Consider the following 14,690-nt stretch of genomic DNA (forward strand, 5'->3'; position numbering starts at 1 on the left):
AAGTTGTCACACACACACACGCACACACACACACACACACACACACCTACACACACACACACACACACACACACACACACACACACACACACACACACACACGGTGGAGATGATAGCCTCTCACCATGAGTGGTCTGATGCCCTCCATTCTGTGTTAGATCAGTGTGTGGAAATTACAGTGGTGGGTAATGACTGTCGGCTGAAACTCCCATCTCCTGTGGGTGTTCTGACACAAGGAAATGTTAAATACCTTCCCCTCCTATCATTTATTCTCCCACTCTGCCCTTTTTCCTCCCTTTCACAGGGGACTTGCTGCAGGGCAGGAAGTCTTTTTTTCCTTCTTCTTCTTTTTTACAAAGCTAAATGCTTTAATTAAGCCCTTCTACCACTTGGGAAGAGACAAAGGGGTAATGCCATCAGCCTCATTAAAGCTCAGTGCATTTGCACTTTGCTCTACCATTAACTGGGTTTCTGTCACCAAACTGATAAATGCTAGAAGATCAGGAACCTGGTAAATGAAATATAACCCCTGAGAAACATTAAAGATTCAGGTAAGACAAGCAGGGCTAGCCATGGAATCACCATGGACGAACCTTAGATTGGACTAAACTCTACACCTCCTATAGGGTTGGTCTAAAAATCCCTAGCAACCATCATATTTGCATGGAAACAAGAGTTTTGTGTCCTGTGGGTTTATCTGGCTGCTATTTGTTTCTCTGTGTTTTACTGAAACTTCAGAGGTCTTAAATCTTTATCTCCACCGAAAAGGTAACTTTAGGTTTGTTTCAGTTGATTATGCAAAAATCAGTCTAAAGACACGTGTCTCAAAAGACTTTGTAGTCAGACTTCAATCAGGCACTGAGTTCAATGTTTCAGAATTACACAGACTAAACAGTGGTTCAAAATCTGTACCAGGCAAACTGTAAATGCCAATGATTCAGACTAAATTAAAGGTTTTTTGTTGTGTTTGTGCTTCCTGTGCCCTCTCAGGCCTTGCCAGGGCCAAGTCAGTCCCCAGTCACACCTACTCCAATGAGGTGGTGACCCTGTGGTACCGGCCTCCAGATGTCCTGCTGGGATCCACTGACTACTCCACCTGCTTGGACATGTGGTGGGTACTGGCTGGCTTCTGCCTTTTTTCATCTTATTTAGTCTTGATTTATAGAGGTAGAGATGTAGAGCTAGAATCACTTTCTTTGGGGATCCTGAAAAACACAATTAATTTTAAAACAACTGAAATCCATTTATCTCTACCTGTTCTTTACTTTCTGTGTGCTGTAAACTCTACACCAACTGTAGGATTATAATTTTAACCTTTTGTAGATTTCTGAAACCAACCCCATGGATTACAGGTTTCAACTATTTCTAAAAAACAAATCTATCTTTTTCGTTCAAAATTTATGGCATACCAAAAAAAAAAAACAGTGAATCATGTTGATAATTTACGCCAAAAAAGAGTTGAGGTAAGTGTAGCTAAGGCTACTACTCTACACAGACACTCCACTAGCACCCCCTCCCCTATCTCCCTCACAGCTCCTCCAGACTAGCGGCAGCAGCAGTTAGAAAAACCAGGTGGAAGTGAGCGCCTGCTGAGCTCAACATAGAAACTACGTCTCAGTCTTAAGAATAGTTGTGAATGGCATCATGGAGAAGCATTAATGTGATGACTCTGCTGAAGGCGGAGTACTGGAAAGGGGAAGAGATTCTTAAAGAAACAGAGGCCCAATTTCAAGGCATCAGATGCAAAGTTATGCTATGAGGCAAAGTCACATTTCTTTTTTATTTTAATTTTGTTATAAATATATTGCTATGCAGCACTTTTCTAACTAAAGGTAACATAGTTGTTTGACTGTGCTATAAAATGGCACCATATGCCTGGAAAACACATTATATGCTTCCATCTTTAAAGGTTTGGAGCTGAGTTGCAGCTCTGATGGAGTTCAATGTCAATCAAGTGTAAATCTTTTTATTATTATTAATTGGGATGAATTGAGACTCCTCATGTTTCTTTCAGTTCCCAGATGTACCTAGATGTGTTTAAAGTGAAAATGTGCATTTCATGTTTTCTGACATCTTCTAAGCTGTTCATATCTGGCATTGTTATCATGTGTAAATTATGATCCTGGCTCTTGTACATGGTAGTTTTCATTGGACCCAAATACCGGTCAAATGAGTTCCCATAACAACACATAAAGTACATCAAAGTCCCTTGGCCTGCCTCACACAGCACTGGGCTGGACCGTCCTGCCAGAACAAACTGGAGACAGAGTTCTGCAGAGCAGAGCTTTTCCTGCAGCTCAGTTCAGCTTCTTTGTTTCTACATGTGCACAAACTTTATGCCTGGAGGTAATTGCTTCAGTAAAGGGTTTTTTTGTTGTTGTTTTGTTTGTTTGTTTGTTTGTTTGTTTTTTGTGCATATTTTTGTAGCTTGTCTTTTTGTGTTTCGTTGACCGCATATATATTGTTAATGCTTGCTCAGTTACACCTGTACATCAGCAGAACTCATAGCAGCCCTTAAACTGAACATGTTTGTTTCAACCTATCTTCAGTTTGCCTTTTGGACTGGAGATAAATTCATCATGTTTTATACATTTTCTCCGTTGGGAAGCTAAGAGTTGAAATGAAGCTGAGCAGTTTTTCATCCAGGACTTTAACAGGAACTAGAAGTTTGTTTTCCCTCACAGTACCTGAGAGAATTGAATTATTTTTGCTGATGTTCTTTAGACTTCCTGAACAAAAGTTCAGTAAAAGATGAGATGCCATCGGTACACAAAGCATTCGACTGGTTTCAGCTGACTTGGCCTTTCCTGCAGATCCTTCAGCGTCACTGTGGGATTTTTGCAGCAGCTTCAGGATGAAACACTCACATCACACACACTAAAACCTTCATTGATCAAAGTTAGCAGTGACTCAGCTGGATGAGGCCCATCCAACATGACTGGTAACCAACACCGATACTTTACAGAGAACTGTTTAATACTGGAAACTATTTAGAGTTTAGAAGAAAGACAAACGTTTGACTGAAATGCAGTTAGAAGGAGGATAACCCCACCAGGTGAGATGTGGACTCTGCAGACTTTTTCCAAGCATGAGTCTTAACAGGAGAATGTGTGGTGCAGTTTACAATAATATGACCTTACAATGTGAATGAGATGCAGTCTCATTGTATCCTGAAAAGTCTTAAAAAGTCTTCATGTGTCTAACGTAAAAGCCTTAAAATGTCTTTAATTTAAAGAAGCTCTTCCAGATTGAAGGATTTCTGGACATTGATGAAAGAGAAAGTTTTATATTGTCTCTTTCTTTGTGGCTCTCTGCTGTTTGAACTTGATTGCTTCCTTCAGCAGATTTCTACCTTGAGCCCTAAAGGAAGCAGGGACACAGCTCACTGCAGAACACTTACAAACAGGCAAAGCACTTCAGACATGAGAGGCAGCTGAAGATTAGCAAAGGGCTTACTGAGAGGCGACTGTTTGCTGTTTAATGACAGAAATACAGCCGGCGGTCATGTGAGGGACTCAGCTGCTTTCTTGCTGCAGGCGGATCCTCACATCTCCAGAGGGAAAAACGGATTAGATTTCAGAATGATGGGTAAAATGGCCGTCTTTATGCTGATGTTTTGCTATCTTTACCTGAATAAAAGTACACATAATTTGCGCCACAGAGCCCTTCTAATGTAGGCAGTTTGGTTCTTTGGTTTGATGTTCTGTTTGTCACCAAACCACATGAGGTCTTTACAAGCTGCTGCAACAACAACAAGGAAGTAAACAAAGAGATGTTTGTTGGTCTTCCCTTTGGATTATGTTCAAGTAAGCAGGAAAAAAAATCCTCTACAAAGTCATCTCAAAGTTCCCCAGATGCTTCAACACTAAACCAGGATTTTAGGAGGAGTCTTTTATGAAAAGTTTAAGAATAAAAAAAAAAAAAAAACATCTGAGAGTTAACTACTGCAGAAAATGATTTGCACTGGTGTGAACCTGGTCTGGGTTACTCAAGCGTTGGTGACAGTTTGTGAGGACAGAGGGAAATCCCTGCAGACCCGCATGCAGTGAGTGCTTCCTCATTACAGAGCAGAGCTGCAGGACGGGGTGGGCAGTGGCTCCTTGTCTCCTTCAGGGATGGGCCGATTCCACAGGGTGTCGTTCCGGTCCACCCAGAATCACCCTGACACACGCTTCCACTCACCCTGTTCTGCCACTTCAGAAAGCAGCTGCCATGAGGAAGCGTCCTTTGCAGGACTGCTAAAGGTTACACAGATCTGTCTTCCTGTGGTGAGAAGCATCCATCTTTCCGACTGCAGGGTTACAGGCTGTGAGGAAGACAAATGTGATGGAGGAGGAGGAATGAGGAACTGTTCTATTTTTACCTTCATCAGCACTTCACTGAGCTGCAAATTTCACTTCCAGTCAGAGTCAACACTTTAATCTGGTATGTGTTGATCACATTTAAAGGCTCAGGTTTGCACCAGAGGACATCTCTGTGTTTTGGTAAATAAGTGAACGGCAAAAATAATAATAAAAAATAATCTACCTCATTTATTTCCAACATTGATTCTGTACAGTGTGTTGTAAAATCATCACATTTGGAAGCATCTTTAAACTAAAGACTAACGTTTGTGTCTGGTCTGACAGAATCACAGGTTTGTTGCTATAAAACGCCTTCACAGTGTTTCCTCTGCTAACTGGCACAGTGTTTAACACGATTCTGTCTCAAAGTTGTGGTTTGAAATTCAAACCACAACTTGTTTCAGTCGGTATGTAATGGATTTTCATCATTTTTATTGCTTTTTAATACACCATTTATATCTATTTGCAACTGCTCCTTTCACACAGGAGAATCGCCATGTTAAGGCATAAAGGTTTTGTTCAAGAAGATCAGAAGGGACGGCTGTGGCTTAAAAACTAACTTTAATTAGTTAGTTTATTAGTAATCCTTAAAAACTAACTTTAATTTTTAAGGATATTTTTAATTACTGGTTTTGTGAGATGCAATAATAATGCAACCCATGAGCACAATGTATTTTATTTACAAGATTTGGGTCTCCAAATGTGAATTTATTGCAGATTTTTAAGTGACACAGGGTCATAACCATACAGAAGCCCAAAATTACAGTACTAAATAAAACAGCATATTTAGTACTGTTTTATTTAACCATCATGTTTCTCCTGACTGGAAGTAATCCTAACATCCTGACTTGAATTGGATAGAGAACCTGTGGAAGGAGCTAAAGGCTAAAGATTAGGGTGATTGCAAGGGGGCCTTCTAACCTGAAAGGCTTGGAGTTCATCAGTGAAGATAAATCATCAAAATATCAGAGCTGTAAAAAACTGCTCAACAATTACATCAAGGATCTGATTGCTGCAATGCCAATACATATTTTCAGATTCGTTATTAAGAAAGGTGTAAATCATGTTTTACATGCCATTTAATCTTAAAATATAAACACAAACAGATGTTTTAAAGGAGATCTGTTGTGTTATATAATATTTTGAGAGAGATCTTTTTCACCCACTACCTGGAATAAAAAACTTCCTGACTGAATAAAAATCAGGGTATGAATGCTTTTGAGCTTAGCTTGAGCTCAGGACTTTACGCTGACTCTAGCCACATGCATCACAGGTAGATTCTAATAAAGCATTGATTAATGCCTGGTTTTAAAATTAGTAAACTGGAATTGTAGCCATCATTTTGTGCCCATGTGGCTGGACACCACACGGCACGATCAAACCCGATCGAACCGTTATACCTAGGATTTCTGTCGGCTAATGGTGGTCTCTCAGGTTTTGAAAATGGGCCGACAGTCCGCCAACAACTCTTGTAGTGTGAGCTGGACATTACACTAAGGAAGAGCACCGGAGTTGAGCCCGTTTTCATTCAGTGTCATCAACAGAAAGAAAAAAAGACAGGAAGAGACGATAAAGCCGACAATTAAAATGAGGTCGACAGGTTTAATTTATCGTGCGATTAATTGATTTGTCGTTTATCGCGACAGGCCTAATCCCAAACTCGCATCAAGACTTTTTTAGAGTGACTAAAGCCAGCCAATAATCTGGAAAGGCCCAAAGCTCTAACCTCACCCCTTTTGAAAATACATGGGGATATCTTTAATGGACTTCACCAACTGTGCCTAGAATTACTTTTAGAATATCCATCCAGAATAATAATGGTTCGTAGCTCCAAAGAGCATGTGGTTGATGTGCAACGTGCCAAAAGCACTTATTAAATTCAAATAATTCTTTAAAAGCCTAAAATCCACCTGGCAGTCAGAGTCATGATGATTGGATGGAAAAGTCTGATTTGATGGTACGTGAAATTATCCATGCCTTGCTTAAAACATGATTAAATGACTAAAATTAAGCAGGTTGAATCCCTTCACTCTGCTGTGGAGATCAACGTCACTCTGACAGACTTCAGGCAGGATCAGCTCTCTGTGAACAAATAGCCTCGGATTTACTGCACCTAATCTTCTGAGGATGTTCATTTGATAAAAAAGATTTTTATTTTTTCAGCGTATTCTGTCTGGCAGGGTGGCTCTCACAACTGTTGTATGTCAAGTTGAGGCCAAACAGATTGACTTTTTCAAGTGGAGTGCTACCGCTTTTGCTATGAAATAAGCCCAAAGCAATTACAAATTGATTTGGGCTACAGTAATTAAGCTCATTACGTTTGGACTTATTTCAAAAGTAATGGACACAGAGATGGAAAAGAAAGGAAGAAAAATAAAAAAAAGAAGCATCACAAATCAACACCCTAGTAGTCTGCCTCTAAACCTGCAGAAAGAGAGAAAAACAGAGACCTGACTCAAGTCAATCAGAACACGTCACAGTACTCCACGTATTTACTAAACAACATTTCCGTTTTAACTATAATGCTTCATAATGGCCCCAAAAACCTTATAATGGAACAAGGCCGAGCCTGAAATAAGCTCTTGTCCTTGAGCTGACCTCTCTCCACCTGAGCCAGCAGAAATAGTGGATGCTGGGGTCAGAGCTGCATGGAGATGAAGCTGTCTGCTTCCATTCAACGGTCCAAATGAAAAGTTTGAAGGGAAGAAATACTGGTAATATTGCTGTCTCTTTGCTCTGATGGCTGCTGTCCACTGATGCAGAAAGTGAATCTGTCAGGAAAAACCCACAGCGCTTTGATAAATGAGCTCTGACTGCACACAGTGAGAAAGATTGTTCTTTCTCCCTTCCACTTGGCTTGATTTCTCAGGATTTCCAACCAAAAGGTTATAGAGAAGGAAAATCAGCACCTCTCTGTCTGACTGTTGGAGTTAAAATCATGTAAACTTAATGTGCTTTAAGGAAGTGAAGAGCCCATGATTATGTTGAACAACGTAAAGGCTTCAGCTGAGCTCCACTGATCTAGTCCTGCTCTGTTTCAGGGGAGTGGGCTGCATTTTCATCGAGATGATCCAGGGAGTGGCTGCCTTTCCTGGAATGAAGGACATTCAGGACCAACTGGAGAGGATATTCCTGGTGAGTTTCTGATGTTGATGAACTGATGAGACATTCCTAATGAACAGCATACTGTATGCCACATTGTTTCTGTTCAACCACTGCAAAAACCTCAGTCAGCCTTCTGTTATTACATCTCATACAGACTCTGTTCATTTACTTCAAGCAGCTTTATGACACTTACACCTGTCTTTCTGTGGGCTACGTGAAGATACGTGGCTTTTTACATACAGAATTCCACTCGATTTCCATCTCCCTTAAATGCTCCATCTGGGATTTGTTCCATTGAACTCGATTTCACCGGTAGAACTAATACAGGGCCAACTGAAGTAGAAGTTGTGAATGGTGACGTTGATTTTCTGTGCTGGCTTAGGATTGTAATCTGAAGAAGTGATTGAAGGCATCCAAATATTGAATTGACATCAGCATTCATCATGTGAACTAGGCTGAATTTCTACAAATTACAACCCAGAGAGAGAGAGCCCTTTGTATGGCAGGCTGGTGTCACTGCCATGGAACTTACAGAGCCACTGAAACATATATGCTCTGTCTAGACTCACCTCAGCATGAGGAGTCCTGGAAGTGGCTTCAGCTAGCAGTCCCACATTTATGAAGTCTCTTGTGGTTAGATGAGTCCTCACCTTTAACAACTTTGTCATCAAGCGCACCTGTATTTTACTGTAAAGCTGCTGACTCCTAAACATGAACAGTTCTTGTGCGTTTTGGACAACAGATGTCGTTCACATGGTAACTAGAAACAAACAGCCTGTTGTTTAGGACAGTGCAGACTTTGTCATATAGCAACACAAAGTAGAAGAAGAATGTGATGTTTTTCAGATATTTCTTAGTAAACTGTAGCATGCATTTGTGTTGATCCCCCTGAGGTAACAGTTTCTAGAGCCGCTGGTTTGTTTTGTCTCTACCATCGCTACCATCTGCTATTTTTACTCGCTCTTCTTTGCTCAGTCAGGTTTACTAACAGCAATTTTTAAATATTGAGTTCTAGCCAGTCTTGATGTGAAGCTGTATTTTCCTCCATCCCGATATGGTGTGTGTGTATCTGTGCTTGTCCAGCTTGTTTTCGTCTAGCGCCTCCAGTGGTGAGGAGTTCATAGTGTCACTGGTAGCAGCGACACATTCCTGTGAGCACAAGACCAGAAAATTAAAGTGTGGAACCAGAATAGTGAGACTACCGGCCTGAACTCTGATAAAGGATTTATATCATAAACAATAGATAAATACCTGTATGTGCATTTACAGAAAATGTGTGTCTTTCTGTGTATCAGATGGATAGTATGAATATTTAAAGTGACATGAGCTCTAATAAATCCTTTTAACATGCAGATCTGCCATCCTCGCTTCTAATTTCACCACAAGCCTCTTAATTGCGGCAGACATAATAGATTTATGTCTGTTGGCTGGAAGGGCCTGAATAATTAATGTCAAAAATTACAGAGATGAGAGTATGAAATGGGTTCAACAAGGGAAATTGTCTAGAGCCAAGACAGAGTCTGCTGGCTGCCGTTTGGCCTCTGGGCTGAAGGCTACAGACAGACATGGGAGATTGGTCAGCTCTGAGGTGAAGGTGAATCAAGACAGGTTCTCTCCCAAAGCTGGTGGCAGAGGGAGATGGAGAAAAATGCTTCTTATTGATTGTTTTTTATGCCAGAGGGAGGAAAGGGAGCCCCAGACACCCTCCACCCCCGGTTCAACCAGACTCTTAGACACAAAGACCCTTTGAGATGGGAGGGGATGATTGCTGGCCAGACTGATGAGGCTCAGCTGCACACTGCTCTCTACTTTGGTTTTTCATTTTTGGCACTGGCAGAGGGTGTGGAGGAGGCAGCTGAAAGACAATTGGCTCAAACCAAACAAATGGTCATTTCCTGCTGCACTGGTGTGGAGAAGTATTCACCTCCTTTCACATTCTCATATTTTCCCTTTTTATCTCTGTTACATTTTTCAACCAATTCAGTTTATTTGTATAATTCATTTCAGCAACATAGCAGTTCAAAGGGCTTTAAATAATAATAATAATAATATTATTAATAATAATAATAATAAAAATAAACAGGGAGCTTTTTAGTCTTAAAGGAACTCAGTGTTTCAGCAGTTTTGAAGGTTTCTGGAAGTTTATTCCAGATTTGTCACGCAAAGAAGCTGAGGCTGATTTTCAGACTATCAGACTGATATCAGATTAAATACAGAACAATGCTTTCAAATGATGATTTCATTTACTGTAATAAGGGAAAAACACTATCCAAACAAACCTGGGTCTATGTGAGAAAGTAAACACATGTATGATAAATCATTTATTAAGTTTAATTAACTGTCTTTTTCCAAAGTTCCGTTTAATTTCCATAACCACTTCAAGGTCTGAATGCTGCCAGGGTTGTGGAATCAAGAAGACATTTAATAGGAATGTCTGCAACAATATGAAGTTCACTTAAGGACCAAAGACAGCAAAACATCATGAAAGAAATTCAGGACCAGAAAAAGTTGCTGACTTGTATCAGTCTGGAAAGTGTTGTAGAGTCATTTCTAAAGGTTTGAGACTCCAGAGAACCTCAGCAGTGGATAACCTTATCAGGAGAGGCTGATGTAAACCTAACAGCATGTCAGACAGAAAACATCTCACTACAAGAAATAACGAGGGGCCAAAATTCAATTCAATTTCAATTTATTTCAGGAAAACACATTAAGCAATGATGCATGTTAAAAACAAAGCAACCATTGTTTTGTGCAGAGGTTTTTCAGCCACGGTGGATGGATGGATGGATGGACTATAAGCAACTTATATAAAATTCCCTTCTCACCCTCTGCGGGTGGTCTCTCTGTCATCCTCTGAGCTCGGGTCCTCTACCAGAGGCCTGGGAGCTTGAGGTTCTCCTCCAGTATCTTGGCTGTGCCTAGAACTGCACATTTCTGGACTGAGATGTCTGATGTTGTTCCTGGGATCTGTTTGAGCCACTGCTCCAGTTTGGGGGTGACTGCCCCGAGGGCCCCGATGACCACAGGCACCACTGTGGTCTTCACCTTCCAGGCCTTCTCCAGTTCCTCTCTGAGGCCCTGGTATTTCTCCAGTTTCTCATGCTCCTTTTTCCAGATGTTGTAGTCACTTGGTATTGCTACATCCACCACAACGGCTTTCATCTGTTCTTTATCCACCACCACAATGTCCGGTTGGTCTATGACATTAAAGTTAGTTGTTTTAGGGGACATTAAATGAGTAAAAGCAGAAGAAAATATTTTTCTCCCCACTGTTTATGAACTGAAGTATTTTTCCTAATCCCAGGATAACAGACCTCTCTCTGGGTCCAACTACAGGATGCTGCTGTATGGATTTAGACTTTTGATGCTAACTTGTCTCAAGAGCTGACAATGAGTCACCAAACCTACTTGATCTTACAGACAGATCTCTTTGATGAGTTGCCAAAGCTGTTTTTAGTACCTTTTATGTAAAGCTTCCTGACATTGGTCAGTAGAAGCCAGTGGGCAACAAAAGGCCACAGACAAAGCTGGGTGTTGGTGGCCAGGGATCAGGGGTCAGGGCCAGCTGGCAGGTGTGACTGATGGGTGGCATCCAAGGCTGGCTGTCACCCCACGCTGTAACGATGGAAAAGATGGTGAACCATGTAAGTCAGCCAATGTTCAACATGCTGATTGTAAATGAGTAGAGGCTCATTTACAATCTAACGGTCTATTGATTCACAGAGCGTAAGGATCTTGAATCTGGCAGAGTGGAGGCTGAAGTTAAGGAGAGTACTTCAGTGAATAGACAGCAGTCAGCTGGCTCCAACACATCTGCTTTCACTTCATGGAGGATGGAGCATCTCTAGGCCCTGATTACAGTACTGTGGGTATCACTGTAAAGCCATATTTCTCAACAAGAGCAGCAAGGCTCCCTGAGGCCTCAGGGGCCCCAGTCAGGGACATCAGGGACCCCTACAGGCTAGCCCAGGGCTCTGCAACCTTCACAATCTAAAGAGCCATTTTCCCCCTCAGCCCAGCTAAATAGGACTTGATTAGAGCCAAAGTGTTACCTGACCTTTTTTTTAAAGGTCAGGTAACACTTCTTACAGTATCTACAATACTACTAATAAAAATATAAGAATGGATCAATTTTTCTCTATGGGAAGTTGATATTTGTGGAAAGTGGAGTAACAAAAAGCATTTAGTTTCCAACAGCAACAACAACAATAAAAAAAAAAAATAGGAAAATGGAAAATAGAAAATGTTACTGATACCTCGAGTGCCAGAAACTCCAAAAAAGGAAAACTGCTTGAAGTGGGATATGTTATTAAATTTAGATTTAAAAACATTTGTTGATTCTTTGTAATTGTTGACAATATGAATTACTGCAGTTTTCTGGCTGCCAGCCTATCTTTAAAATGTCAGACCTTCTGATTCCAATTTGGGGAAATACTGGGTTTTTTTTTTTTTTTTTTTCTCTCTGAAAAGTTGCTACATATACCAACAAAGTCACTAACTTGACAGCAGTGGGCTGACTATTAACTGTTGCTCTTTTTTTATGAAAATACAAATATCAAAATATGAAATGAGCAAAATGTTTTGTTCTTGTAATTTGTCTTTAAAATATGCAGCTCTATTGCTGCTGCTTTCTTCTACCATTCTATCCTAATGTACATCATACCGTTATATTCCTCTGACTTGACAGCCTCTTCTTTTGATTCTCTTCTAAATCTCCACCCCTGCTTTAAGTGTTCAGCTGAAGATGGAGCTGAGGTCTCTGACCCTGAAGAAGCTGCTTAGCCATCACAGTTGTCCTAATGTTGGCATTTCCATCCATCCTTCCCGCTGCTCTCTGCAGCCCAGCATGTCGACTGCCAGGCTGTCAGGCAGGTCAGAGACCCATGTGAAGGGCACCATCAGTGAATTATGCGGAGTCAGAGGCATTGGAAAGGCCACGTTGTTTGATAAGAGGGAGGGAAAGGTCAGTTTCAATCAAAGTTTAAGAGGCATGCTGCCAAGAGCCGAGTCGGCACATTGCTCTGGACGCCCAGGACAGGAAGCTGGAATGTTAAAGGTGGCCGAAACCTTCAGTGATTTGGGATGTTGTGTTTGCCTCTGCTCAGAGCAGGGGTCTCATGGGCCTTGAGAGACATGGAGCAATTTAAAGTTTCATCTGTGTGTCATAGTGCTGTGGTGTTTGCATTTTCCTCAAACTAAATTGGCCTTCACCTTTGTGTTTGTGAGTTTTCACTGCAGGCGTTTCATGGCATAAGCTATGCTTCCATCCAGCTGTCATGCAAATTTTCAGCTAACTTATAAAAAAGAAAATGGGAACTAAGTTTGTTAACATCTATTAGAATCGAATCAACCAGGCAAATCGTAATTTCATCAGAGGTTGACGTTCTGTATGACTGTAATAAACAGGGAGTGGAGGTTGCAAACTATTGCCTACTACTGACTATTGCACTACAAATCTATCCCCCACCCCACCTGTGTGTGTGTGTGTGTGTGTGTGTGTGTGCGCGTGCGTGTGTGGGTGTGTTTTAATTGTATTTAATTTATTTATTGTGTAGTTCTCTGTTTAATTAGGCAGTTAATTAAACAGACAGCTAATTTTTTTCCCTTTATGTTTAGGGGAAAAAAAATAAATGTGTAAATTCCAATTCTTCCATTATTGTACGTTGTCTTGACATTTAGTTTAATAAAAAATACCTTTAAATATTTTGAATCTTGCCTTATACATGAACCTTTTTTAATGTGAAACCTCAAAATGGCCATAAAAAAACACTGATGGAAACTCAACTAGAGACTCTTGGGTACTTTTAGAGTTGTATCCATGCTTTTTCTAAACACACTTCAAGTGACATGCAAGAATAGTCCCTTTAAATACTGAAAAGTGCATAAAAATGAAATGTCATCAAACTTCATGTGACTGACCAGCTAAAGCAGCATAATCACCAACTGAAGGAAAATGCCTTCTTTGTGGTGGAACGTGACCTTTGCAATAAAGTAAGGTAAGGTTTGTGCCTGTAATATAAGCTGGAGGTGTGTGAGTACCTTTGCAAGTCACTGTAATCCTGGTAGCCAGTTGAGAGACTATTGCTGTAAAGTATTATTTAATATTTTTGCTGCTATTGTTGCCGAGTCTGTATTCTTGTCCTGATCCTACAGATAAAGTTATTTCCCCCCCTCTCTCTCCGGCTCTCTCTATGTGTTAATTACAGCAACATTACACTTCCTTCCTGTTGCTGCAGGTTAATTAACTCTGTCTGGCAGTTTTAGCTTGACATCTGAATTTTAGATGTGCTGATTTTGTTTTTCAGCTTTTTAATGGGATCTTGGTGAAATAAAAGTGTCAACTGAATTTACACTAACATCCAGTGCTGCATACAGCAATTAAACCTGTTTTAATGACCACTAATAAATCCTGAAAGGGTTCCTTTAGTCTGATACACAAAGGAAGAAATGGCTTCTGTATTCCCTTAGAAATACTTATTTCACTGCAATCCCAAATCTTCAGGGTCCCTCACCTTGACAGCATTGAGTCAGAGCCATTTTCTGAGCTCATCAGTATTCATACATGACCACATGTGTGCGTCATATTAAGCATGACATACAGGCATGTTTTTATTTATTCCCACTGTCTGTGTCTGCCCTACAGCATGTAATGGAATAGCTGCAGTCGTGCACTTTATGCCAGAATCTTTGTATGGATGGGTGTTATCAAGGCTTTGTGTCCCTCCATGCCTCTCCCTCTCACACACACTCTCACACACGCACACATGTCTGTGTGAATTAAAGCATATGTGGATGAGGCCAGGCTGATTGGTGTTGGTTAACCAGCTGTCAGCACTCTGCAGATTCCACCCAGTGGAAGGTGTACATGAATATGGACAGGTCTATCTGCAGGAAATAACCTGTCAAGTTGAGAAGTGTGTGTGGTTGGTGTTGGAGTGTGTGTGTTTGTGCTGCAAAGACAATAACATGCCTCCTTGTATTAGATGGAGCAGATTCTGGTGAAGTATGAGCGCTGACAGCCGTGGACGGCGTGATAGCTCACGTTTGTCCATAACATCGATTTACTGTGAGATTTTGACTGTGATCATAATATCCCACTTAAGGTAATTAATAAGAGTGAGGCATTACTGCAATTAAGTTGTTTTCAAGTTATTTATAAAACACTTTAGTTGTTTTATTATTATTTCTGTGCTATGATTAATGTGTAATCACTGCCTCTGCATTCCAAAAGATCCAGCTTCA

The 14,690-nt window shown here is 40.7% G+C and overlaps 1 protein-coding gene across 3 annotated transcripts in view; it reads left to right on the forward strand.

The window, feature by feature from the left end:
- cdk14 (cyclin dependent kinase 14) overlaps positions 1-14,690 on the forward strand; it is a 152,873-nt gene that overhangs the window by 73,135 nt on the left and 65,048 nt on the right. For all 3 annotated transcript variants that reach the window (XM_015052357.1, XM_015052355.1, XM_015052356.1), the window contains exons 8-9: positions 991-1,111; positions 7,385-7,478. In XM_015052357.1, coding sequence (XP_014907843.1) covers positions 991-1,111; positions 7,385-7,478 — 215 coding nt within the window. The remainder of the gene's footprint in view (positions 1-990; positions 1,112-7,384; positions 7,479-14,690) is intronic.

The sequence above is a fragment of the Poecilia latipinna genome, unplaced genomic scaffold, assembly GCF_001443285.1.
Source record: "Poecilia latipinna isolate Pla-1442-1.1 unplaced genomic scaffold, P_latipinna-1.0 Scaffold1105, whole genome shotgun sequence".
In the NCBI taxonomy this organism is placed as follows: domain Eukaryota; kingdom Metazoa; phylum Chordata; class Actinopteri; order Cyprinodontiformes; family Poeciliidae; genus Poecilia; species Poecilia latipinna.